The sequence below is a fragment of the Rousettus aegyptiacus genome, unplaced genomic scaffold (genome assembly GCF_014176215.1).
Source record: "Rousettus aegyptiacus isolate mRouAeg1 unplaced genomic scaffold, mRouAeg1.p scaffold_m13_p_2, whole genome shotgun sequence".
NCBI lineage: Eukaryota > Metazoa > Chordata > Mammalia > Chiroptera > Pteropodidae > Rousettus > Rousettus aegyptiacus.
In genome coordinates this window covers 136,246,559-136,273,452 of record NW_023416295.1, presented here as the reverse complement: position 1 = coordinate 136,273,452, position 26,894 = coordinate 136,246,559, and the positions used below count along the sequence as shown (strand labels likewise).

Sequence of the window (26,894 nt, the reverse complement as noted above, 5' to 3'; positions counted from 1 at the left end):
GCAATTCTATCTTAGGTGATATACTGTTTGACATAAAAATATACAAATCATTTTTTTTTTTGGTTTAGTTCAGTGGTATAAATGTTTATGGAATATTTACTATGTGCAGGCCACTGTGCTCATATCAGTAGTTTACAGTCTAGTGAGTGAAACAAAGATACAAGTAGGTAACATAATATGCATTACATGTGAAGGTGCATGAAGTGCCAGAGGAAGGAAAATAAAGAAGCACACTTATCCTGTGCTGGGGTTTTCTTAAGTTTCCTGTAGGAGTGGATAACATGAACAGAACTTGAAGGAAAAATAAGTTGACTAGAAGAAGGATAAAGGGGAACATGTTCTTACAAAGGGAAGAGCTTGAGCAAAGCCATAGAAAGCATTATGTATAGCAATAGTTATAGATGATTATGTATGAGCCAGAGAATTGTGGACTAAACTATTAACTAAGAAGTCTGGATTTTATTCTGTTAGTAGTGGAAAGCTATTAAAAATGTTTAACCTGATAGGGATAGAGGGGCTAAGATAGCTCAGTCAAAGTGTTTATTTTGTCTTCAGTATAGAGGGTGACTTTAAAAGATGGCACCGGAGATAGAAGAGATCATGAACATCTGAGTTGGGGGAGGGGAGTTTGGGATGTAGAAAAAATGCTAAATTTGATAAATGCTTAGGAAGTGAAAAATTAACAAGATGTTGTTGTTAGATGTGGGAATAAAGAAGGAACTATTTGGATTCTCAGTTTTGTTTATTGTGTATATAATAATACCATTATCTGAGATTATCAGTACTGGAGGAATGGTTTCAAGGGAGGAGCTGCATTCAATATTGGGATTGTCCAAGGAAGTGGTAGAAAATAAAATTTTTAAACAATATTAGGGGTCACCAATGTCTAATGCAGCTGACTGTACCAGTAATAGAACGATTAAAAATATCTCGAGTTTGGCTACGTCAGGATGAATGAAATGTGAGGGGGTAGATTCAACCTGAGTGGATAACTTTTTAAAAAATACTTAACTGATATGGAAAGTAGGGAATGCTATTAACTGGAGAAGGACACTGGCTAAAGATATAATGTCTAAAATTTTCTTTTTTTTTTTTTTTTAAGGTAATCAGTGAATTGAGCATATTGTTAGGTTGAAAGGAAAGAGAGTTTGAAAATACAGGCAGAAAAGGGATACAGGCAGCAAGGTAAATGAGGACCAGGATGAAGACCATTGATTGAAGGGCTAATTTTTAACGGGCATAGGGCACGGAGGATATATCAAGAAAGGAAGGATGAAATTAGGAATGGGACAAATGAAGGCAAATTAGGGGAGAGGGGATCTGGGTTGGCAATTGAGGTGGTTCATGCCTGAAGAACTTAAGTAACTCATTGAGGGTGAAAGGCTTGGTGTTAGGTTAGAGTGCTTTGGGAGAATTATCAGGGTATAGAATAGTTGCTGAGTGAATGGAAGATTGAGCTCACTAATGATAAATAAAAATGTTAGTAGAATTGAAGGCACAATGGAAGGTAGAGACTGTGTATGTGTAGAGGGGCCAATCTGTAGGCTTGTGTAATTTCTCTACATATGACAATACAACTATACCAGTGAAGAAATCACAGATTTCAGAATTAATTTGGGCTTTGGTTGGACTAGAACAGTGTATCAGGATTGCCAGGAAGATGTTATTCATAGAGTGGTTCAAATACTATAATTTAAGCTGGAAGGACAATAAGTGAAGCCAGGATGGGGTTCATGGATTGCTAGAAAATATGGAAGACTAAAATGTATCTATGGAGTTGTAGGAGTGAGAAAAGACATTGTAATAAGACTGTGGGATTGGATTGTGATGAAGAGCACCTCTGTATGATGAGTGGCAAGGTTTAGGATTTAAGCGTGTGGCTAAAGTATTGTGAAGAAGTAGAAGGTAGTCAAGGACTTGCTACAACATTGCACAGATTATGCATATGAATTTTGAAAGTCACCCATGGTGTGGGTAAGGATGTGTTATAGTTCAGACTTTCATTATAGGCTTAAAGGCTTTAGGAAATCTAGGAAAGTTACCAAAAGGTTGGTAATAGGGATGATGTGGGGTTATAGTGGGATAGCATGAATTTAAATAAGGAGTTCGTTGGGCTCTCTTCCCCTTTTCTTAGAGGATGGAGGGTTTAGAACAGAATCCTATGTCCCATATACCTTAGACCTTGAGGCAGAGTTATCAGTGTGCACCTATTGCCCAAAAGTGGAAGGGGAGGCAGTACGGATATTTCCTGCTTTTATGAAAGACCTACATTAGTAGGTGTTTTCTCTAACCGAAAGAAATCGAAGAGGATTTTCACTTTTATAAAAAAGGTGAAATGCCAAATTAGCATTCAGCATTTGTTTTACAGCGAGTCATTATAGAGGCAGCACACACCCCAAGCAACAGACTGGCCCTGCCAAGCTCTTTCCCCACAACCATACTCAGCATCTCAGCTTCATACCACCGTGGCTTTGAACTGTGTCAGTCAGCTTCTGTGCTTTCTCTCAATTAATTTTGTGCATCTGTTAGCAAGATGTATGTGTCCTAAGGTATCAGGAAAGCCTAAGAGAACTCATAAGGATATTATCCTTAGCATAAAACTGGACATAATTAAGCACTTCGATTGTTGAGAACAAATAAAGACATTGTGCATACATTGAATTTTGGGTCTGGGAACATACAAAAATTTTTTCATAGATAATTAATGGCAGTTGCTTTTTCACTTTATGCTATATTGTGGTGTACAAAAGTTTTAATAGTAATGCTTTACTTTCAGATAGCAGGGGAAACCTATATTTGTGTTCCAACAGATTTCAGTTAAAGGAAGTTGGATGGGATAGGTTTATGAAGAGGCTGAAGATGTGAAAAAATTTACAAGATCAACTCATTACTATATTTTGTTACTTAAGTATATACAAATACAGTTATTAAGCATAAAAGACTATAATACTTATAGGTAAACAGTTAATATATTCGTTTATCTGTGGTGATACTATCCTTCTCTATTAGTGGGAATTTCTCATGTACCTACAGTGGCCAGTCAGGGAATGTAAACAAATGCCGAGGATCAAAGTGCAGCAGCTGCTATTTGGTACCAGGTGATCTTTGCTATTGAGAATCTAAGCCTATCATGGCTTGCTTCAAAAGAAGTCAGAAATCCAGATTTTTAAAATGTTAAACTCTTGAGTTTTCAGCATTCATAGCTAGTTAAAACCCAAGTTTACAGTCTCTGGAGTAGGGAAACAATGGAACTCTGAAATGAAGAGTATATAATGGCAGCTTGTCTAATACAGTGGTTTTCAACTCTGGCTGTACTCTGAATTAGGTGAAAGTGTTTTTTAAAATTTCTGAATTGGGGTCATTTCATGAATACTATAGATGTCTAACCAATATACCGTATACTTGAAACTAATTCAAATAAATAAATTTATTTTAAAAAAATCCTGATTCTTGGTCTTCACCTTTCAAGGACTGATTTAATTGGGCTTGGGTAGAGTCTGAGCATCAGTGTTTTAAAAGCTCATCAGACATTTTCATGTGAGGCAAGACTTGAGAACATGGTTTAAAAGGTAATATGGAGTAACAGTAGTCCAGAAGCCACAGGATCATAGTCACAGTGACTTCTTGGCACTTTCTGTCAATTCTGATAACTTCAATATCATCCTTGATAGCAGTTACTCCCTTTACATATGTTTCTAAAACTTGTGTTAATAAGAATCATTAAAAATGCTTATTTTCATGTTTCATCTCAATAGATTATGATTCAGTAAGTGGAGACTTGGGATCTGTAGTTTTCACAAGCTGTCTGCATGATTATGATGCAGAGGGACTTGCAGTCTGAAGTTTGTGAAACACTGTTTGCTACTAATGATGGACAGATATATATTTATACCCTTGGCTTCTTCTCTGAGCTTAACATTTCTGCATCCAACTGCCTGTTAGATACATTTTCACTTGGGAATTCCAAACTTTTCATTGAAATGAAACACATCTTTATTGAAAAGACTTCTACTTCTCCGCACATCTTAGTCACATACAGGTAGACTACTTATCCCAGCCTTCCTTCCAGCTAGGTGTGACCGTGTGACTAATTTATCTTCAATGTAATATAAGTAAGAGTTGTACTTCTACACGTGTTCTTCCACACACCTTTACCTTTTCCCATGTTGCAGGGTGGGCCCTGAAATGGAATGACAGCAAAACCATAACCTTGGAAGTCACATTTTGAAATAGAGTGGTCAATCTAGATTCTTGGATAATTGCATGAAGCAAAGTCTTTTACCCTGGGATGCCTTCCTTAGACTATTTCATGGTGGTTAGGTAGACTTCTTTTGTGTAGTGACTCAATATTACATTTGTGATATTTTTGTTAATAGAAATTTAAGCATATCTTACCTCCATAACAATAGATATTGTTTTAGGTATTAAAGATACCCTAGTTCTCTTGTTTCCACATTTTAAACAAAGTATTTGAGATCTGCACTTAACGTTTTCTTCAGTTTGCTCTACTAGATACTAAACTGTTTTCTCAAAATGATTCCCAAAATCTTAATTTTTTTCTGACATTCATGTTTCCTCGAAATGAAGTAGTCAGTATTTTGTGTAGAATATTTGTGCATGTTGGATGTGGGAAGGAAAGAAAAGTGAGGTCTCAGATAAGAAAAATGCTTTCTTTCTCTCCCTTCTTATATCCTTGCCTCCTCCTGTATTGAATTTTATTCTTAAGTAGTAAACATGCATCTGCTGAAACTGAGGAGTCTGTAACAACTTGTCTGATTTGACTGGTGTGAGAAGCTGGAATTACCTCGTAGGTTTGTATTAACAGGGCAGAATCCTGATCTTCATAAGTCTGCTTTCAAAAACAGTGCAGATGGTTTCAAGACATTTTGAGAAACAGTGCATTGTAGGGTATTAGTTCTTCCATCTTCCATTCTCCAGGTGACTTTGCCTCTTGTATGCGCCCAGCATTATGGCTGAAATGTTTGTGATACCGCTGAAGGTGCTGTCCTAACTCTCAAGTTACATACTTTTTTGAAAATAAAAAGCATCATTTCAGTTAAATATGGGTGTTCCCCCTCCCCAAGGCTTTATAGTAAGTGTTCTAGTACTATTATTTACATTTCTCCAATTGCTCTTTTTGATTTGTCTGATAATTCATTGTATTGAACCCATTATATCGTATATGTTGATATCCTCATTTTCAGCATAGCTAAAAACTTTAAAGTTTGAGGGCTTTTAATGTAAGTTTTCTTTGTATGGTAAATGGAATTTTTGTGTTGCTTGCAGTGCAGTTTTACCCCGTGACTTATAGAATAGCATTAAAAATGCGCCTAAGTTTTCAGTATCTTGTTGCTTTATTCAGCATGCTTCAAGGTCATTGTTAAAACAAACAAAATTCTTTCTTTAAAATTTTTTACAAATCAGGATGGTACTTGCACAAAGAAAATTATACTAGTTAATATTGATTGAATTTTGTAGCTAATCATGAGTGTTGGGACTAATATATTTTTAAAGAAAAATAGTATAAATAGAGTTGTGATATTTCTATCAGTTGATTTTTCCCTTTTAATTTTTTTGGAGAAAAGTAATGATCTACAGAGATTTGTTTTACTTTTTAAAGATTCACTGACAGTTATATATGCAACCTTGATTTAATTTGTACAGTTCAGGAAACAGTTCTGTGTTTAAGAATGTCTACCTTAAATGTATTTCATGTGATTTAAATACATAAATTTTCCTGTTAAAAATGGGACTTTACATCTGCAGTAAGTTTAAGGAATCTTAATTAATGGTCAGGAAAACAGAAACCTCTACTATGTATTTAAAACGGGGTTAGAGTTGTTAGCAATCCAGGATCACCTTAAGGAATTCCAGTCACATGAAGCGAGGTTCACCCTGCTCTTATTTTGTGGACCTTCAGGGTTTCAACCCTCCTTGGTAAGATCCAGACTATATCTTAATCCTTTGAAGCTATTAAAATTTATTTCTTAGCTTTTCATCTACTCAGCTGCTGCTTCTGAAATTGGCAGATAAATAAAAGGAAAAGCAGCCCCCCAAATAGAGGCACAGCTCTCTGGCCTTCCTATTTCTCTTGCAGTTTGGTTCTATAGTTCTTTACTGAATTCTTAGCTCTGATGACTCTGAGCAGATTGCTAAAAAACATTTTGTCTAGTTTTTCTAGATTTTTTTTCAACAGTTGAGCTAGAGTTATTTAGTTCTATATTTTTGAACATAAAAGTATTTCTTAAATGTAGTGGTATTTTGTTCAAGTAGCAGAAATTGAGGTGAGCCTTTGGCTTGAACTCTTACATACAAATATTTTTTAAGTGGTATGTCAAAAATTGAAATAGAAAACATCTTTCCATATGTAATACAGAATTAAAGACATGAGTGAGTGCATGGAAATACAAGCTGTTAAACTAAGGATAAAGGACAACTTAAAATTTTTCTATTAATTATTTTGTGTTTATTCATTAGTCATCTGCTAGTGTTTAGTTGCATAGGTATAGTAGCAGGCACCAAAGACTTAAGAGAAACTTGGGAACAAAAACATCTTTAAATTTTATTTTTTATTATAAAAGATTATTTTTTTAAATGTTTTGTTTAGAAAAGATTGTCTTTGAATCTGTTCACTGACTTTTTCAGCAGATTGGGTGAAGATAATCATCATATTTGGAAATAATGTTTTAGATTAAGATTGTGTTAAAGTATAGCATTTTTCAGAATAATGGAAAAATAACAAAAATATATTTTAGACGATTTATTGGTCAAGACATATTGGAAGATTTGCCTTTGCAGAGAGAATTTCCTGAGTTGGAGGATTCTAATCATGTTGCACTGATTTCTTAGTAAATCCTCTGAAAAGATAACCTGACATGTTAGTGTCTGAAGTTGACAAAGCTGACTCCGCTAGGGCTTGTCAAGTAATGCTATGCTATTTGAATGTTCAAAAGAAATCATTAAGATGTATTAATGATTTTCAGACGGTACTTAGTTTTACAAAATGTTATTTCCTTAAATATTAAGAATGAAAATTCTTTTTCAAAGTAAGAAGTTCAGTTCATTTTCTTCAAAATCCTTTCAGATCATGTTAAATAAGAAGCTATGTATATACATATCACATTTTTAGAAGTAAATAACTTCCTTTTTAACATAAAGCACACAAATTAAGGTGTACAGCTCAATGACTTAACATAAGTAATCACAATTCACATTACAAAATAGAACATCATTTGCATTCCAGAAGTTACTTTATGCCCTACTGAATTACTTTCTTTTTCCTCCCCAAAGGTAATTATTATTCTGATCTAAAGCAGTCTTCATAGTCAATGGGAAAGTTACAGTTATGACTTAAAAATTTTTTTTGGTCAAAACATTGAACTCCATCAACTGGAAATATGTAGGGAAATGAAAGATGACGAAACTAATATTCATTTAGTATGCTGTAATTTAAGACATAAAAAACATTGAGAATTAAAGAGTTTTATTTCTTTGTAAAAAACTTATCAAGAGTGGTTTGAGCAGTGCTTGACATCTTATATAACAAGATGTGGCGCAAACATCTTTTTTTTTTCAATTTTCAGTGTATTAATCACAAAAATGTTTGACAGAAGGTCATGCATACACACACCTTTGCACCTTGTTTTTCTGCACAGATTCTTCCTGGTAGTTTATTCTGGTCGTGGGAAAGACAGAGTTGATTTTAGTGGTTACAATGCAATGGCACTAGTTTCCTTATTCCTTTTTTTTTTAGTATTAAAAAAATTATTTTTTTTTATGGTGACATTGGTTAATGGAATCCAGTAAGTTTCAGCTGTACACTTTAACAGTAAGGCACATATATAGTTTTACACTGTGTGCTCATCTCCCATAGTTAGATTTCTTTGTCACCACATATTTGAGTCCCTTCCCGCCCCCCCCCCCCCCACCTCTCTGCTCCTCCCTACCCTCTGGTAACCACTAGTCTATAGTTCATGTACATTAGTCTCTGTTTGTCCTATTCATTTCTTGCTTTTAGGTTTATATCCCACATATAATGGGATCATGTGGTTTTCAACTTTCTCTATCTGGCTTATTTCACTTGGCATGATTACCTCGAGGTCCATCCATGTTGTCGCAAATAGCAGTATTTCATCTCTTCTTATGGCTGAGTAATATTCCATTGTATATATGTACCACAGCTTCTTTATCCAATCATCTGTCATAGGACACTTCGGTTGCTTCCATGTCCTGGTCACTGTGACTAATGTTGCTATGAACATTGGTGTGCAAATATCTTTTTGGATATGGGTTTTCACGTCTTTGGGGTAAATACCCAGTAGAGGGATTGCTGGATCATATGGTAGATCGATTCTTTTATTTCTTCTCAGATCCAGTTATTCTTTAGTAGTATGTTGTTTAATCTCCACATATTTGTGATTCTTTCTGCTTTCTTCTTACAGTTGATCTCTAGTTTCAAAGCATTATGATCAGAGAATATGGTTGGTATGATTTCAACCCTCTTATATTTGTTGAGGTATCTGTGTCCCAGTATGGGGTCAATCCTTTAGAATGTTCCATGTGTACTAGAGAAGAATGTATAAGCAGCTGTTTTGGGATGGAAGGCTCTGCAAATGTCAATTATGTCCTATTGGTCTAATATCATTTAAAGATCTTATTTCCGTATTGATTTTCTGTTAGGATGATCTGACAGCGGGGTACTAAGGTCCCCTACACTATGCATGTGTTTTGGTCTGTTTGTCCCTTTTGTTCTTTTAGTAATTGCTTTACATATTTCAGGGCTCCCTGATTGGGAATAGATATTAATAAGTGTTATGTCTTCTTGGTGTATGATTGTGTTTATCATTATGAAGTGTCCCTCCATATCTTTATTTTTTCTATTTTGAAGTCTATTTCACCTGATATTTTAGTATCGTTACCCTCGCTTTTCTCTGAATGCCATTTGCTTGAAATATCATTTTCCATCTTTTCACTTTGAATCTATTTTTGTCTTTAGAGCTTAGATGTGTCTCCTGGAGGCAGCATATGGTTGGGTTTTGTTTTTTGATCCAATCTACAATTCTGTGCTTTTTTATTGGTGAGTCCAATCCGTTTACATTTAGGATGATTATTGAAATATGAGGTCTTATAGCCATTTCATCTTTTACTTTCTGGTAGCTCGGTGTTTCCATTGCTTCCTTGTCCTTGTGTTTCTGTTTTCTTTATTTCGGTTGGCTTTTGTGGGTTTTTTTCCTCTGGTCTTTCTTGTTTTATGTTATATCTTCAGTTCTGAATCTTTGGTGTGTGGTTACCATTACAAATAAATAAAGGATAGTTGTGTGTGTGTGTGTGTGTGTGTGTGTGTGTGTGTGTGTGTGTGTGTGTGTGTGTGTATTCCATTTTCTTCTGTGTGTGGCTTATCTCCATTCCCCTTTGCGAATTTGAATCTTTGAATTCTCCTCTTTTTAGTCATTGTTGTCTTAATTTGTCCCTATGTATGCTGAACTTTCATTACTATCTTGCTGTAGCAAATTTCTTATTGTTTAATCTTATAATGCCCTATTCTTAGTAAAAGTTACACTCTTCTCCTTCTATTTGCCTGATAATCACCTTACTCCTAATTATTCTGGTGTGATCAAATCTAAGACCCATGGAGTCTATTGAAATGAATTATGAGCCTTTATTAGCCGGCCAGTTACTGACACTCTGTACCATGCAGGGTTAGAGGAGATATGGCACCGGGCTGATACCTGTTTGGCCATTCGTTGCAGCCCCAGAATGTAAGTCTCTTTTTCAACAGTTCAGTTAACTTGATTCTTCCCAAGGAGTGCTTTGGGTCAACCTGGGTTATAAAGTCTTGGCTCAAGGGCTCAGGTACTACAATGCGGCCATCTGGGAACCTAACCCACCCAGTAGATTCCTCTTTGCCTCCCAGCTTGTTGCATGGTTCAACTTCTCCTGATGTGCAGGTAGAGGTGTCTGTTAGCACCCTGGGCGGTAGAGCCAGCAGAATGTCAGTTGTCCCCACTGGTTTTTGGGCAGCCTCCTTTGCTGTCTCATCAGCGAAGGAGTTGCCTTGTTCTACCTCAGAGCCCGAGTTCTGGTGCCCTCAGCAATGGATGATTACCACTTTCTTTGGCAGCCAAATTGCCTCAAGAAGGGCTAGTGTTTCTTCCTAATTCTTCATTGGTCCTTCTTTAACCTGACTCTCCTGGATCCATTGTTCGCCCTGGGTGCCTGTTCTCAGCCTCTGCCTTTTTCTGGTGGTCCCTTTGGCTGGGCTCCTTGCATGGTCACAAGCAAGATCTTGGTCATCTTCTTAGTCTGTGCTATATCTACCTCATCTCTATTGTTGAATACTCTTTGGGCTATCTCGACCACCTCAGACAGGTTTTTTTCCTTCAAACACTTCCATCCTCTACAGTTTCTTTCTAATATCTGGGGCCAACTGACTGACAAAGGCTAAATTCACAGCCCTCCTATTACTAGGGTCCTCCAGGTCAATAGGGGTATATAACCGGTACGACTCAAGAGTTGTTCCAGGAATGCCACCAGTGATTCATCCTTAGTTTGGATAACCTCGCTTACCTTAGATAAGTTAGTGGGTTGTCAGGCGGCAGACTGGAGGCCCTGGAGCAGAAGCTTGCAATACCATTTGAGAGCCTCCTTACCTTGTTCAGTGTTGGGGTCCCAGGGTAGACAGATATTCGGAAGGACATGATGGACATGAGTAGGATCAGTGGCGGGCTGCCCATTCGGCTCTAACACAGCTTTGGCAGCTTCTCGGAGGATCTGCTTTCATTCCTCTGAGGTAAAAAGGACCTGGAGGAGCTGCTGGCAGTCATCCCAGGGTGGCTGATGAGTAAAGAAGATAGTTTCCAAAGGAGAAATTAGTTCCCGTGGTTTCTCTGAGAAAGAAGGGTTTTGATGTTTCCATTTATACAGATCTTTCCTGTTATCCAAAATTCCAATTTCAGTATCAAGACCACATATTCACTCAAATCATAGCTATCTAATTATTGTAATAGTTTTACTGTCATGGCCCAAATCAGAGCCATGCCCTTTTCTTCTCTATAAGCCATTCGTTTCTGAATAGTCAGGTCCATTCTTGATATTTATGACATACAATTTATGATAACTGAAATTATGACTGATACTATTATACAAGGAGCAAAGATATTGACAGATTTCTAGGAACAATTTCTGAAACACTTGTATTAGTAACATATATTCATAAAAATATAACCTAAAGAAGGTTAAGCATCATTTATTACTTGACAATGCTTCCCATATAATTTAATATATCAAATAGACTGAATTAGCTTAACATTTCTCTTTTACAAAGTGGCAAAACCAAACCTTTGAGATTTTCCAGGTGCCCTCTGGGAAGTCTCAAAGTTACTTTGAGATAAAACAAAAGATCCCATTTAGATTTTATGTTGGGAAATTTGTCATAATGTCACAAGGTTTGATCACCTGATTAAATAGGATCACAAGTCACTATGAAACAATACTTAGTTATCTATTTAACCAAAGTGATAAAAGATTTCAAAGGTAAATATGACTATATGGAAAAACCTTAGTAGAGTACAATTTTTAAAAATATGGTAAATCTTAGACAACTAGTAGAAATAGCATAAACTTATTTGACCAGTAAACACTGGTAGAATAAAATTGTGTCTGACAACTTGAAGACATACTTATTTTTACTTAACCTACAACATTATACTATCCTTATTACCAAAGATTATCTTAGATCATGCAGACTTGATAAAACAAAACATAACAAAACATTTGGATCTAAATCAATTAAAGCAGAGCTCTTTTACAAATTTATTTTCCTATAAAAATAAATTCTAACTTAAACTGAAGAACTAGTTAGAAAGGAGACTTTATTATTTAGAATTCTGCCTTACAGATACTTTGTGAACCTTTCATCAAATTTGTTTAGTCACTCTTTAGACCCAAATCTCCAATACAAATGTACATTCATCCCTTCACTAGCTTTCAATGACATTTTTGCTTTTAATCCCTATTTACATAACTATTTTCCTACTGCTCTTCCCCGCTCTAATTGCTCTAATCTAAAATATAAAGAAGGGTTAGCCCAACGGGCCCCTATTAGCTTCTTCAACTCTTGTATTTTCAATATCAAAAATAAACTCACTTCCATCACTGGGAAAATTATTTGAACTTTCTGTACCTCAGTCTCCTCATCTGCAAAACAAGAATAAAAAACAGCTAGCACCCTCCCACTATGCATCAGGCACATGACAGGTGCTGAACCACTGAACGAAAGAACGTTGTCAAAAGTTAAATGCCGCAGCAACGCAAAGCACCTAGCACACTGCTAGGGACACCGAAAGCGCACATTAGATGGAAGTCACTGCCATCAGAATCTTCAGGGCATCCCCACTGCCCACAAATTCCAGTTTAAACCTTTCTGTACTGTTTTAAAAGAAGCCTGTGATTACTGGAGATAATATTCCACACCTGAAAGGCTGTTTGCAGGTTGAGTGACCCCTCTGATGGCCACCCTGTTCCAAATACGGGCCAATCTAACTGGCAGAACCTCTGAAGGTCGAAGGGAGTGACACTAGCTTCGTAGGCTTAGGCTCGTCTCCTGAAATTCTTAAAATGGTTAAGGAGGCCCTGAATGGGGGTGGGACGATTGGAGGAAGAAGCCTGACCCATGTTAGTAAAAACAGGCAAGAAAAGAGAAAATCCCCACGAAAGCCAAATAAACCAGGGCTAGGATCAGCCACTGACCCAGAGTCTAGTCGGACGGGGCCACAGAGGCCAGACCTAAGGAAAACAGTACTTTCGACCAGTCCAGGCAGGCAGACACAATACAAAACACAAAATGCTAGCATACCCATAAACCTGAGGTCAAGTCTGATGTCTCAGGCCTTGACCGAACTAGGAAAGTATTGCTGCATCCAGCCTTCCACTAGTTCCCCTTAGGGCCCACCGACAGACAGATACCCAGAAACCTGGATACCTGTAGTGCAGTCTGACATACCAGTGAAGCTGCTCCAGATGGCTCGTGCCCAATTGTTATAGAATTGAACCTTTCGTCCACCTGCCCTCCTGGGCGAGTCTGCCTGGTGTCCCGGGCTGAGGAACGTCTCGCAATGGCCGTCTCCTGGATGGGGCAGGTCCTTGCCCAAGGTGGCTGGGGTCGTGGGTCTTAGGAGATCTCTCCCTCTGGAGAAATCTCACTAGGGCCTCCAAATGTTGTTGCATGATCAAATCTAAGACCCATGGAGCCAATTGAGATGAATTATGAGCCTTTATTAGCTGGTTGGCTACTGACTCTACCATGCAGGGTTAGAGGAGATCAGTCCTGAGCTCCTAAAAGAGGCAGTTTATAAAGCCTTGAACCATTCTGGTTAACATAAAACAAGCAGATTACAGAAGCGGAAGTTATCCCTTAGCATATCTTTGAGCAGATTACCACATCCTGGGTAACATAACAAGCAAGCAGATTACAGAAACTGAAGTTGGCCATTAACATATCTTTGAGCAGATTACCACACCCTGGTTAACATAACAAGCAAGCAGATTACAGAAGCAGAAGTTTCATTAGCATATCTTTGAGCAGATTACCACACCCTTGTTAACAACAAACAAGCAAACAGATTACAGAAGTAGAAGCTGGCTCACTTGAAAATTTTCCACCCTTTACATTATTTATTTATTTTGGGGGGTCATTTTGTTTTAGGTGAACTGGCCCTTTTCAGTATTCCCTGTAGTGCAGACTTCGTAGTGGAGAATTCCCTCAATTTTTGTATGTCAGGAAAGGTCTTTATTTCTTCTTCATATCCGAAGGAGAGCTTAGTTGGATACATTATTCTAAACTGGTTATTCCTGTCACTTAATAGTTTGAATATTTGATTCCATTCCTTTCTGGCTTGTAAAATCTGCGCTGAGAATTCGGATGATAATCTAATGGGTTTTCCTTTAGAGGTTACCATCTTCTCCCTGGCTATCCTGAGAATTCTGTGTTTGTCATTGATTTTTAATACAGTGTGTCTTGGTGAAGGCCTTTTTGGGTTGAGATAATTGGGTGTTCTGTTGACTTCTTGAATTCCAAGCTCCAGCTCATTCCTTAGATTTGGTAAGTTCTCATCAACTATTTGTCTGAAAATTCCTTCTAGTCTCAGCTCCTTTTCCTTGCCTTCAGTAGTGCCCATTATTCTTATGTTTCCTCTCCTGATGATGCCAGTTAGTTCTTGTATTTCTCTTTCGTTATTTTTCATTCTTTGGTTTCTCTCTTCTTTCTGATTTATGTCTAGATTTCTGTCTGTGATATCACTCATCCTTTCCTCCATTTGTTGACTCTACTTCCCAAGCTTACTATTTCATTTTTCAACTCTTGCAGTGTGGTGTTGTTGTTGTTGTTTTTATCTCTAGAAGATCTGTTCTTTTTGAGGGTTTCAGTCTCCTTGCTGAAGAATTCATTCTTCTGATCTAGTTATTTTTTCAATTCCTGTGATAGCTCTTATGCACACATCCCTCGCTCAGATGTGCTGGTGTGCAATTCAGGTATTTTTTGTTGAGTTTTAGATGTTCACCTTATTGTTGTTTCAAGGAGATAGAACTGGCGATGTCTCTCACTCTGCCACGTTTTCCCCTTTTACACACATCTTTTTTATAACTTGGTGAATTGTCATACTCTGTCCTAAGTTTAGATCAGTTTCCAGCATTTTATCTTTTGCCTGTTTATTGTCATGAAGTATCTCTGAGAGTTCCTTTAATGTGAAGTTTTTTGTTAGCCTTTCTTCCTGTGGGACATCTTTATCCTTTTGGTCATAATCTCTTTTATCCTTTATGTCAATAAGTTTTCCTTTATTATTTTCTTGGGCTACATGTCTAGGGTCTTTTGAATGGCAGCAACATTGTCAACATTCCCATGGGCAGCTATTTCTTTTATAATTCCATTTGTGTTCAATTTGATTTCACTTCTACCATTATCACATTTTGTTTCTTGGCAGCACTTTTGTCTCTGTTGGCCAGTTCTCTTTTAGTTATCCACTTTTGGGTTTATCACGTGAGACAAGAAGGCTACAAAACTACATGTTTAACAGATGCACAGTGACTAGTCCAAAAGACTTTGAAAGATGTGATGTGATTGGTTATTGATGATGATGTTCACGTAGTGATTTTTGGATTGAACTAGCAGCTTTTTACCCATTTATATTGCCATCAGCAAGGTGTATAAATTCTAGTTGTTTCACATCCTCGTCAAAACTTGTTATATTTAGTGTTTTTAAACTTTTTCATTTTATTCTTAAAGTTTGATTTAACTATTTCATATGTAAAGTACTTATTCTATGTATTGGTAGTCATTATTCCTCTTAATTTATCATTCTCATTTTACAGATAAGGAAATGGGCACAGAGAGGTTAAGTAATTACCAAACCTTTCCCATAGTAAACAAATGATGGAGCCAGGAGTTAAACTCTGACTGACTTGTTCTAGAGCCTGTGCTATTAAGTGTAAGACTATATGTGAAATAAAAGTTTGAAAATAGAGTTGAAAATATTTTATTTGAAAATGTAACAATTTGAATGTTTAGGAGAGTTGAAGAAATTTTAATACTTGATGTTATATATGTTATAAAGAAACATTTTAGAATTGATAAATCGTTCCAAGAAGGCTCTAGAACATTTCTACATATTTCTGATTAAATTTATGAGAGGGTGTGTTTGTGTCCTTCTATCTATTTATATCAGAGTTTCTGAACTTCGATACTATTGCCATTTTGAGCATGATAGTTCTTTACTGTGAGGGGCTTCTCTATGCACTGAAGAATGTTTAGCAGCATCCCTGACCTCTACCCACTAAATGCTAGTAGTACCCCCCAGTTGTGAAAGTCAAAAATGTCGTGTCTTCAGACATTGATTGCCACATGGCCCCTAGGAGCAAAATCACTGTTGTCTGAGAACCAGTAATATAGTGATGATCCTCATGTAATAGAAACCTTTTTTATTCTTGCATATATTTTGAATATTTTTCTTGTTTGTAATTTGGGTAAGCAGGTTTTTGTGTTCAGAGGATCAGCATCTCAGAGCAGTAATAATAGCTGTATCAGTCACATGAGTACAATTAAGCATCAGCGAACTGTTTCTATAGGTTGATCTTTTCTGAAATATATAATACAGCTACTTAATTACTAGGGAGAATATTAGCTATTGAGATTTCTTATTGGGTTGGAAGTTGGTGTGGGGGAGGGTAGTGAAGTGGGGAAAGGTAGCATTAAACAGTGGAAGATCAATTATCTTTAAAATCTAAAATAAGGAACTTGAGAGAGTATTGACATATCGGGGAAAATATTTAGTTTTGTAAGTTCATAGTAGTTAAAGTGATTTATTTAATAAATGTACAATGTTTGGTCTTCTACTTGAATAGGTACTAGAAATGAAAAAAGTAGCTTACACACTAATTTCTTATTAAAGTAAATTTTAAAAGTTAACATTATAAAAGTAGTACAATCATGTTATGGAAAGAATCTGAAAAGAAAGGAGAAGCTTCCTACTACATTTGCTAGGAATAAGTTTAATAATTAAAGCATTATTGACTTTCTGTTGAATTATATGCTTTAAAGACTTATTACACTCATCAGTTATTGTGCCAAAGAATTTAAATCTACGAAAGCATTTTATTTAGATGTAAGGTTAAGGTATAAGATTGCTCAGTTTGTTCTTGCCATATTCATTAAAAAAAATCTAAATCTTTGAATATCCATTTTTACCTATTTATCATAAATAATAGAAAAAAAAATTTAAATACCGAAGGTTAAAGACAAGAATCTTAAAAGGAGCAAGAGAAAGACAGTTACCTACAAGGGAGCCCCCATAAGAGTGTCAGTAGATTTCTCAGCAGAAACTTTGCAGGCCAGAAGGGATTGGCAGGAAATATTCAAAGTAATGAAAAGAAAGGACCTACAACCAAGATTATTTTACTCAGCAAAGCTATCTCTTAGAATCAAACAGTTGTAGAGCTTCCCAGACAAGGAAAAGCTAAAGGAGTTGATCAGCACTAAACCAGTATTACAAGAAATGTTAAAGGGGCTTCTTTAAGAAGAAGAAGATAAAAATGTGAATGATAAAATGATAACTACATATCTATCAACAATTACTTTAAATGGAAATGAATTAACTGCTCCAATCAAAAGGCTTAGGGTGGCTGAATGGATAAGAAAATAAGATCCTTATATACGCTGCCTACAGTAGACTCACTTAATGAAAGACACACCAGCCGAAAGTTAAGGAATGGAAAAAGGTATTTCATGAAAATGAAAACAAACTAAAAGGTGAGGTAGCAATACCTATACCAGACAAAATAGACTTTAAAACAAAGGCTATAACAAGAGGCAAAGAAGGACCCAGTAATACCACTTGTAGATATTTATCTGAAGAAACTGAAAACAATACTTTGGAGGGATATGTGCATCCATATGTTCATTGCAGCATTATTTACAGTAGCCAAGCTATGGAGGCAACCTGGATGTCCATCAGGGGATGAATGGATAAAGAAGAGGTGGTACATATATACAATGAAATATTACTCAGTCATGAAAAAAGAATGGCATTTTGCCATCTGTGACAACATGGGTAGGCCTAGAGGATATTGTATTGAGTGGAGCAAGTCAGACAGACATGACAGACAAATGTCGTATGATTTCACTTATATGTAGAATCTAGAGAATGGGATAAATGAACAAACAAAACAAACTCATCGATACAGAGAGCATTTTGATGGTTGCTAGATCATGCAGGGGTGAAGAGAGAGAAGTGGATTAAGACGTACAAATTGGTAGTTACAAAATAGTCATAGGGATGTAGGATATAGCATACAGAATATAGTCAGTGATGTTGTAACTACGTAAGGTATCAGATGGGTCCTGGATTTATTGGGGTGATCACGGCATTAAGTTATATAAATGCCTAATCACCTAAAACATATAATATTGTATATTAACCGTAATTGAAAAATAAAATTATAAAATAAATAAAACTCTCCAAGTCAACTCACAAATAAAATAAAATAACCTCCCTCACACAAACTTTCTTTATAGTACTTTTTACCCTGAAATGTTTTATTTATATGCTGTCTTTCCATTATAATATAAACTTCATAAGGGCAAAGACTTATCTTTAAGTAACAAAATATAATGTATATATTTTTTACCATTCTTTCATTCCCTTTTTTATAATGAACCTAACTTCCTAGAGATGAACTTGCCTCCCTCCTAACTTGCCCCCTAATTTGCTGATTCTTGAGATGAATTCTGGGCATACTTCTTGGACTTTATTACCTTCTCCAAGCCACTCTTCCAGTGTTATCTTTGAACTTTCTCATTTATACCACCCTGTCTTCATCTTTGTATTTTCTGATAAATTTCCAAGATCTCATTCCTTCTTCCTTGATGATTATAATTTCTGGCTCAAAACCTTCTCCTTGATCCCTTTCTATCCTGATTTGATGATACATTTAACACTAAGTCTTTCCCGTGTTTTTCAGCTCTTATCTTTAGCTATCCACAGATATGATCAAAGCTTAAGATCATCGCTGGTTAAGATCTTCACTGGGAATGGTTCTGCGTCTTTCATGAACTCTCAGTTTCTGCTTTTGATTTAAAGATAACATTCTTATATACAGCTCTTAAATGTTAGTGAGGTTCTTTAATTCAGTTTGGAAAGTTTTGTGTGTATCAGAATTACCTGGAGAGCCTCATTAAAAATCAGAATTCTGGGTCTCACTGTCAGACTCTGATTCAGTAGGTGTGTTTTGATGCCCCTTAATTTGCATTTCTGTCATCTTCCCAGGCAGAGTTGATGACAGTCTGGCGACCTGCATTTTGAGCAACACTGCTCGACTTAATACTTTCCCCTAAAAGACAAATAGCAAAACTTTACACTCTGCCTCAAGCTTCTATCCACATTCTTACATTGCTTACTTTCTGTTGATGACTTCTAGAATCACTTTACTGAAGTAAAGCATTCCTGAAATTCCTCACATTTTCTCTTCTGGAAATGAGAATTTTCTTCTTTATCTTTTTCATTTTCTCCTCTTTCTTTCACTACCATTCTCATCTACTTAATTCCTTTGCCTCATTTTCTCCTGTTGATTTTTGGCTCCTTTATCAGTTAATATTCTTGTGTCTTAGATTATCAGTGTCTCCTACAGGAAATTAGTCTTTTTCCTCAACTTCTGATGAGTTAAGCCCTTTCCCTCAAAATATTGTCTCAGTTCTCTCCCTTCTTCCTTTTGCCAATTTCTTTTTTTTTTTTTTTTTTTTTTGGCAGAAAAGTAATGGCTTAACTTTTTTTAGTAAAAATATCTTAATTTCTTACCTGTTTTGGTTTTCTAAGCTTCGCTCGACAGCCGACTCACTAGTCACATGACTCCTTAGGTGTTAAATGCAGATATCTCTTCCAGCTTCTGCAGAAGGTGATATTACTTTCTTTTCCTTTTAAAATATTTCCTTTCTTTGCTTTTTAGTTACTGCTTTTTAATTTTTTTTCACCGTCCCAATTACTTCTGTTCTTGTTTGCATAATACCCTTTGCTTTTTCTTGAAGCTCGGAATGCTTTTTCTACCATATCAATCTGTACTGCCAAAATGGGAGCCACTAGCTGAATGCACTTGAAATATGACTAGTTCATACTAAGATGTTCTATAAGTATAAAATACACACTGGATTTTCAAGATTTAAGATAAAAAAATATCTCACTAAAATTTTTAATATTGATTGCATGTTAATTTGAATGTACTGGGTTAAGTAAATATTATAAAATTAATTTCACCTATTTCTCTTTACTTTCCAAAAATGATTACTATATTTGTGGGTCAATTGTATTTCTGTTAAACATTGTTGTTCTGAGTTTCATCTTAAAGATCCTAGGTTAGTTTTCATCTATTAAAATACATTTCTTTTTTGAATTACAGTACCAGCCTTCTGGAACATTTATTTATGCCCCACTCTCCCAATTAGATACCAAGCTTCTTCAGAGTCAGGGTAATTCCTTTCACATATTGTGATATAGATATAGAGCTGGAAATAGAGATATGAAAAAATGTACGTGCACAAATATGAATAAATGACATGGCTAATATTACCACTATATCAAAGAGGATGCTTACCACAGATGATACCTATTGTGATGTTTTTGCTTAATATCATAGACAGTAGGAGAGGTTGATGTGAAAGGGAGGAGAGACATAACTGCGATATTAAAATCTGACATGTACTTTTCCCCAAGTGTATCCTGCCACCCAGGCCACTCTGGTAGGTAGTTGTGAACTGTGCTCTTGTGATTTTACTGCCATCTGGTGTCAGGATTACCAAACTGTAGTTCAGCATTTCCTCTTTCCCCACAGAGAAAGCAGGCAACCTTTCTTCTCAATGGGACCTGCTGTTCATCCCCAAAGTAGGTTAGCATAAGAACTCAATTTCAGTGTAAGAACCTTTTATTCTCTTTCTTGGAGCACTCTTTTCTTGGCTTCCCTGATAACTTACTCACCAGTTCCCCTCATGTTTCTGTGGCCATTCTTTCATTCTTCTCAGACAGCCCATTTCTCTCTCCTTCTGGTCGTTTTCTAGGTTCTGGGCCCTCTACTCTTTTTATCCTTTGTTTTCATCCATGTTTAAGGATTTAAACACTGCCTACTTTGAGACAAATTTATGGTTATAATCAAAAATCTCTTTTGATCTTGTCATTAGTATCTAGGTACCTAGCAAGAAGGTACATGGGCACTTCATATTTAAACATTTTGAGTCTAAAATGTGGATCCCCGCCCTATACCTATTTTTCAAATGTATTTTTCTCACGTCAGTAATCCATCATGCCAGAATTCTGGTAACCAGCTTGACATTTGCTGTCACTCACACTTACTAGTCCCATCAAATACTTAACCATGTCCCATTAAGTCTACCAAGGTGTGTTCTTGTGCATGTTAAATTTATGACCCCTCTCCTGTTCCTGCCTTACCTAAAGCTACCACTTTCTCTTGTCTGGACTGAGTAGGCTCCTAATTAGTCTCCCTGCGTACACTTTTGATTGCATTCACATGTTTTATTTTATTTTATTTTATTTTCAAATATCAATCTTTCCTAAAAGCCTGAGAGTTCTGTGGTGGGAGAGTCTGCATACATTTGATTCACGATTTTGTCCCTAACACCTAGTACAGTTCCTAAAACATGTTATACTTATATAATCAGTCTGGCTCTCAGTGATGTTGATATGATTCCTATAGTTTTAGTAATTGAACTTGAATATATTAGAGTTTCTTTAATGCTCTATTTTAGTATTAGTATTTTTCTGATTTCATTCATTATAAATGAATTTTAGCTGCTACCTGCTTTTGCCCAGAGAAACTTAAGTGTATCTGTAACAGCAGTATATTTTGGGTATTAATCAGCTTATGACAACAACCTGCTTATTATATATATTGGGAACTGTCAGTCAATATTCTGAAATTATTATTTGTTGAGCATTTGAAATTTTATGTCATTGGTTTCTCTCAGCATTCTTCTGCCTGAAATTTAAGGTTTTTAAATTTTAATATGGAGGTGCATTTACTTAATCTTATGTTTAAACCTGTTTGACCCCAAGTGTTCTTTTAAGTTGAGGCTTGTCTTGATAGCTTCATTTAAAATTTTTGCTTTGTTTTGATATTTTAAAGATGGTTTTACTTTATAAAGTTTTACTACCTGGGCTTTCTGCTTTGAGTTGGTATTGCTTAATAAAGAAACTTAATTTGTAAAAGTAGAGGTGATTTATAAAAGTTGGTATTTAGAGATGGGCAACAATGTATATACTAAAGATACAAATTCAGAGAGCAAGGATTTAATAGGTATCTATCAGGATTTCTCAATCTTCACATTATTAACATTTTGAGTTAGGTAGTTTTTTGTTGTATGCAAATGGGAGCTGTCCTGGGCATTGTAGGATTTTAGCAGTGTCCCTGCCCAGTACCCACCAGTGGTACCTCTTTCTCTCCAGTTGTGACTACAAAAATATCTGTAGATGTTGCCAAATTGTCATGTGGTGGGCAAAATTACACCATTTGAAAATCAGTATATACTGTACTTAGAAGGGGATAATAGGCCATGAAATATCTCACTTGGGAATTCTTTGGTGTCCTCTAGGGGTCTGAGAGTATGATAGCTGTGTGGTATTTTGTTAATGGCAAATAAAAGTAAAGACTATACAACTGCATGTCTTAGACATTTAAAGATTTCTGTGCTTGCTTAGAATAAAGTAACCTTTGCACTTAACCATCTGGTTTTATCCCAAACTAAAAAAATGGTACATTCTAAAGCATATGTCACTGATGAAGTTTTATTTTATGAACTGACTTCAGAAGTTAGGTGGTTTTAGAAAAGGGGAATACAGATAACGCAGAGTAGCTTCTAGTCAGAACTTTTGCCATTTGTGTTTTAAACATAGGGTACAGGATATAATTAACTTATTTCATTTTCTCTTCAAAGGGACATGAGAGATGGCATCAGAAGAAAAAGTTTCTACTCTTCTCATTATGTGAGAGACCGATCTCCTCATAAAAGAGAAACTGCTTTTTTCAGAGACTCGCCTATAGGCCGAAAGGATTCTCCACACAGCAGATCTGGCTCCAGTGTCAGTAGTAGAAGCTACTCTCCAGAAAGAAGCAAAACTTACTCTTTCCACCAGTCTCAACATAGAAGTACGTATTTTTAGGACTTTTCCTTTTTCTTTTTCAACCTTCACTAATGAAAGTGTAGAGTCAGATTGTGTTTTAGGTATTGTAAGAGATATTTTTTAACTTTTTATTTTTAATAACTTCAATCTTATGGAAAAGTTGCAAGACTATTATAATGAACACCACAAACACATTTTTAGAACCATTTCAAGTTGCAGCCCATATGACATTTCATTTTCTGATTCTTCGGCACGGAAGAGGTGTGTTTGTAATCATGTCAGAAAGTCAGTCACTCCTGTATTTTCTGCTAATTACTATACTGGTCCAGCCTCTTTAATCTTCTGTCATTAGGTAATATCTATATATATCTGATAGTATATTTTTCATGAAAAGTATCAATGGTTTTCCCTAAATATAAGGTATAGCCTTATAGAATTTAGAGCTCAACCTATCTTTGGTTCATTCTTTTCCAACCTTCAGTTTATTTTCTTTAAATTTGAAGTGCTTAGACAAGCATGGCATTCTTTTCAATCATAGCATGACATCCTGGCTGAGTTGCTCATACGTGTTGGAATAAATGAGTGAAATCTTCCTGTATTATCTTTCTAGACTCTCCTACCTACAGTTGAGCTCACTCAAAAACATTTCCTCATGCCTTTTATAATCCAAGGCACTGTGTTAGATAGAAACATGTCCCTCTCACCAATACATATGGTGATTAGAATATATATGTATTTTCCCCAACTAATAACAGTTTTATCAATACGTAAAAATAACATATAAAATATAACTTTGGTACAAGAATAAATGTCATAAATGAGCTAACACGACATGAGCAGGTCAACGTAAGAGAGATTCTTACTCTGAGGATGGAAGAACATGTCATGGAAGAAATGACATTTGGGCTTATCTTTTATTTCATATTCCTATAAGTGAAGGAGTATCTTCTATGTAGAAGGAATTGTAAGCCAAGGTACAGAAACCAGAAAAGTCTAGGGTATTTCTTTCTTTTTTTCTTTTCTATTAAACGTTTTTTTCAGGTAATAAGATTTTTAGTTTAACAGTCTTTGCCTTGTGCATGTTAGAGTGATGGAAGATCACTTCAGATCATCAGATTGTCTCCATTGTAGCTGTCGCTGGATTCCTGTATTTAAGAAACATTTATCAATTGTCTAGTATTTTCAGAGCTAGATAGAGTGGGCTTCCAAAAAAATGTTTTTGGATACATGTGTATGGATAGTCATGGACTTACATATGCCCGATTGCTTAAAATGTTTTCATAATAGTTCCAGGTGACTGAAAATTCTACTGTGGAGTTCAGTGTTAACAGTTGGTATTTTCTCCTTTTCTTGCCCACTTCCACTCTCCTTCCCCCTACCCCATCAAGAAGATTAAACTACCTCTGAGTTCTAATGCATACTCATATGCACAGACAAAATTAGACCTTTTAAGAACATATGTTTTTAGATGTGTATGATTTAAATCCAGATCTATTAATGGGTTGATTAAGAGGAGGAAAGTATCTTTGGAAACTACTATGAAGCCTTTTAAACAAAACATGAGTAAAACAGAAGCCTGAAATTCTTACTTGACAGCTTGTAGTAAAGATGTTAAGTGATTTAAGATAGTTATTGGTGAATTAGCCTTTTCCCTTGCATTTCACCTCTAAAACAAATTTCTAGGAAAGCATCTTCTGTCTTCTTTCAGCCTGGTAATTTAGTGGCCAAAACTAAAGTCTTTAAGTGAAATGTGGAGGAGCTACAAAGGTTCTCCTATCATAGGGTCTCCAGTATACCTTTCCCATCCTTTGAGGTCTAATGCCTTTAATATCTAGAGTGATTAAAGGATAACACAGAAACCTGGGAGACTAAAATATGGAGTAAATTGAATGAAATAGAGCATTTGACTTTGTTAATATCTTTTATGTTTATTTTCTTAGGTCATTTAGCTTTGCAAGTAAAGTTCTTTAAGAAAAAAAAAGTTTGTTCTGGAGAAACTTTAGAAATTACTTTGGTTGATTCCTTAACTGTTTGGGCTGAACTATTAAAATGTTTGTCTATATTTTTGTGTAGTTTTCAGAATAGTTATAAGTACATCTTGCAAAAAGTTAATGGAGAAGTCTTGTTTTAAACAGTGAATGGTGGAAAAAGTAATTGTTATTTTACATATTTTTAAAATATGTTTTTGCTTTAAACTTAAATGTCACAAATATTAGTAGCACCTTACTTTTCTTCAAAACAAGGCAATAGTGTGTTAATTTCATTTTCTAGTGTAAACTAAAATTTTAGCAATGATTTTAAGTGTTTCTATAAATAACAATTTTCTTATGCTCTCATTTTGCTAATTCTTTACTTTTAATTTTTTACTTTTTGCTTTTTGTTCATGCTTTTTAGAGTAATTTTACTTATTTTAATAATCACTATTAGTATGGCCATGGTAACCATTAAAAAGGTTTTAAGAATTTTTCAGTTATAGTTGACGTTCAATATTATATTAGTTTTGGTGTACAACGTAGTGGTTAGACATTTATATAACTTACAGAGTGATCCCCCTGATAAATTTGGTACCCACCTGGCACATGGTAACCATTTAAGGACTAATTCTTCATAATTCATTTAATGTAGCTTTTATGTGTTTAATTATAAGCGTTGGAATGATTTTTACTCCTTTTTCGTCTAAACTAGTTATTTCCCATTTTGTGATTACACATGTGCACCCAAACCCACACTTACACACATGTATTTCATTAAATTTCTTCTATTTTGCCTTTTGGGTTAATCTTATGGAACTTTGTACTGCTTTAGACTAATTATCCTTCTAAATCAAACCATTATTTTTATCCTGGGCTTCATGTATCAGAATTTTCAGCCTCTAACTTGATTGGACTAACCTAGTCATAGCTGTGACTACAATATTATTTTTTTTTGTTCCAATTTTCTTGTTTATGTTTATGTGCTACTAGGGTAGATTGTCCTAGTTAACCTTTTTTTCTTTTTGTTTTTATGATACTGTTCTAGATAAAATTGTTGTTTTACATATACCTCGTATATTTTTACTTGAAATTTAGTTTCTAATTAATATAACCAAATACCTTCCATTCGTCAGCTCTCTCTAGATATTTATTTCCTTTTTTTCTCCTCTTCATCAAATGAATCCTGTTGTTCTCCTTTAACTTTTGTTACTTTTTTGTTTAGGATACTAGCATTAATAGTGACACTAGACATCACTAGGTTGAATCTCCCATACTCATTCTTTGTTGAAGTACTTCTCATGATGTTTACTATATCACAATTGAATCTTTCCATATTTGTATAGTGCATTTTTTATAAAACAATTAGAATCTTTCCCTCTAACATCAGCATAATGCTAGTTATTTGTCTTAGGTTTGTAAAGATATTTCTTCTTTTTACATTGTAACCTTTTATGTATTTGAAGAGTCCCATCATAATCTTATTGATTTTTTTTTTTTTTACAGGTTTAAGTACATTTAGTTCCTTCAGCAGTTCCTTTTATTTGGCATGCTTTTTGCACTTTTTGCTTTTCTAAATTTTTTTCTATTCTTTTCAAGTTGTGATGCCAGAAGTGAACTTTCATTTTGTCAACAACATTGTATTACTCCCCCTTATTAAGACTTGTAGGCAACTGAAGCCTAAACCATTTTCATGTGTTTTGCTTTTAAACAAAATGTTCCTTCATCTTGTACTTTTTTAGGTGCAATTGTTTGTGTGTAGTTAATGTATTTAAAAAAAAATCTAAGTATGCTCAATTTCACCTAATTAACTTTGGCTTATTATTCTCTTCTGTAGACGTTCAAAAATCTAATTTAGTGATCCTATATATTAGCATCAGATAAAAACAGCTTTGTTTTATCTGTAAATGAAGTATGCTTTGTGTGTTTGGTATTAATCATTAATAAGTATGTTGAGTAGCATAAGACCCAATATAATCAACTGTAGAGACCTCCCTTTGTGGATCTTATCTGCATTGTTTGCTGGTTTTCAACCAGTTGTGATTTCCCCATCTTGTCTTCCTTTCCACTTGAGAATTTCATGGAAGACTTAGGTACTTTATTAAAATCGAAGTCACAAAGCATTTTTTCTATCAAAACAATGATAGAAAGCTTGCCTTGCCTTTTTTTTTTTTTTTAATGCTAGGAGCTTTTTGGCTCTTGGATGATTATGTTAATGCTTATAAACTACCTCTTTGTTAATTCATTCTAAACATTT

At 35.3% G+C, this 26,894-nt stretch overlaps 1 protein-coding gene across 12 annotated transcripts in view; it reads left to right on the top strand.

Moving 5' to 3' along the window:
- Positions 1–26,894, top strand: part of PPHLN1 (periphilin 1) — a 111,203-nt gene that overhangs the window by 29,664 nt on the left and 54,645 nt on the right. For all 12 annotated transcript variants that reach the window (XM_036236576.1, XM_036236571.1, XM_036236575.1 and 9 more), the window contains one exon: positions 22,481–22,692. In XM_036236576.1, coding sequence (XP_036092469.1) covers positions 22,481–22,692 — 212 coding nt within the window. The remainder of the gene's footprint in view (positions 1–22,480; positions 22,693–26,894) is intronic.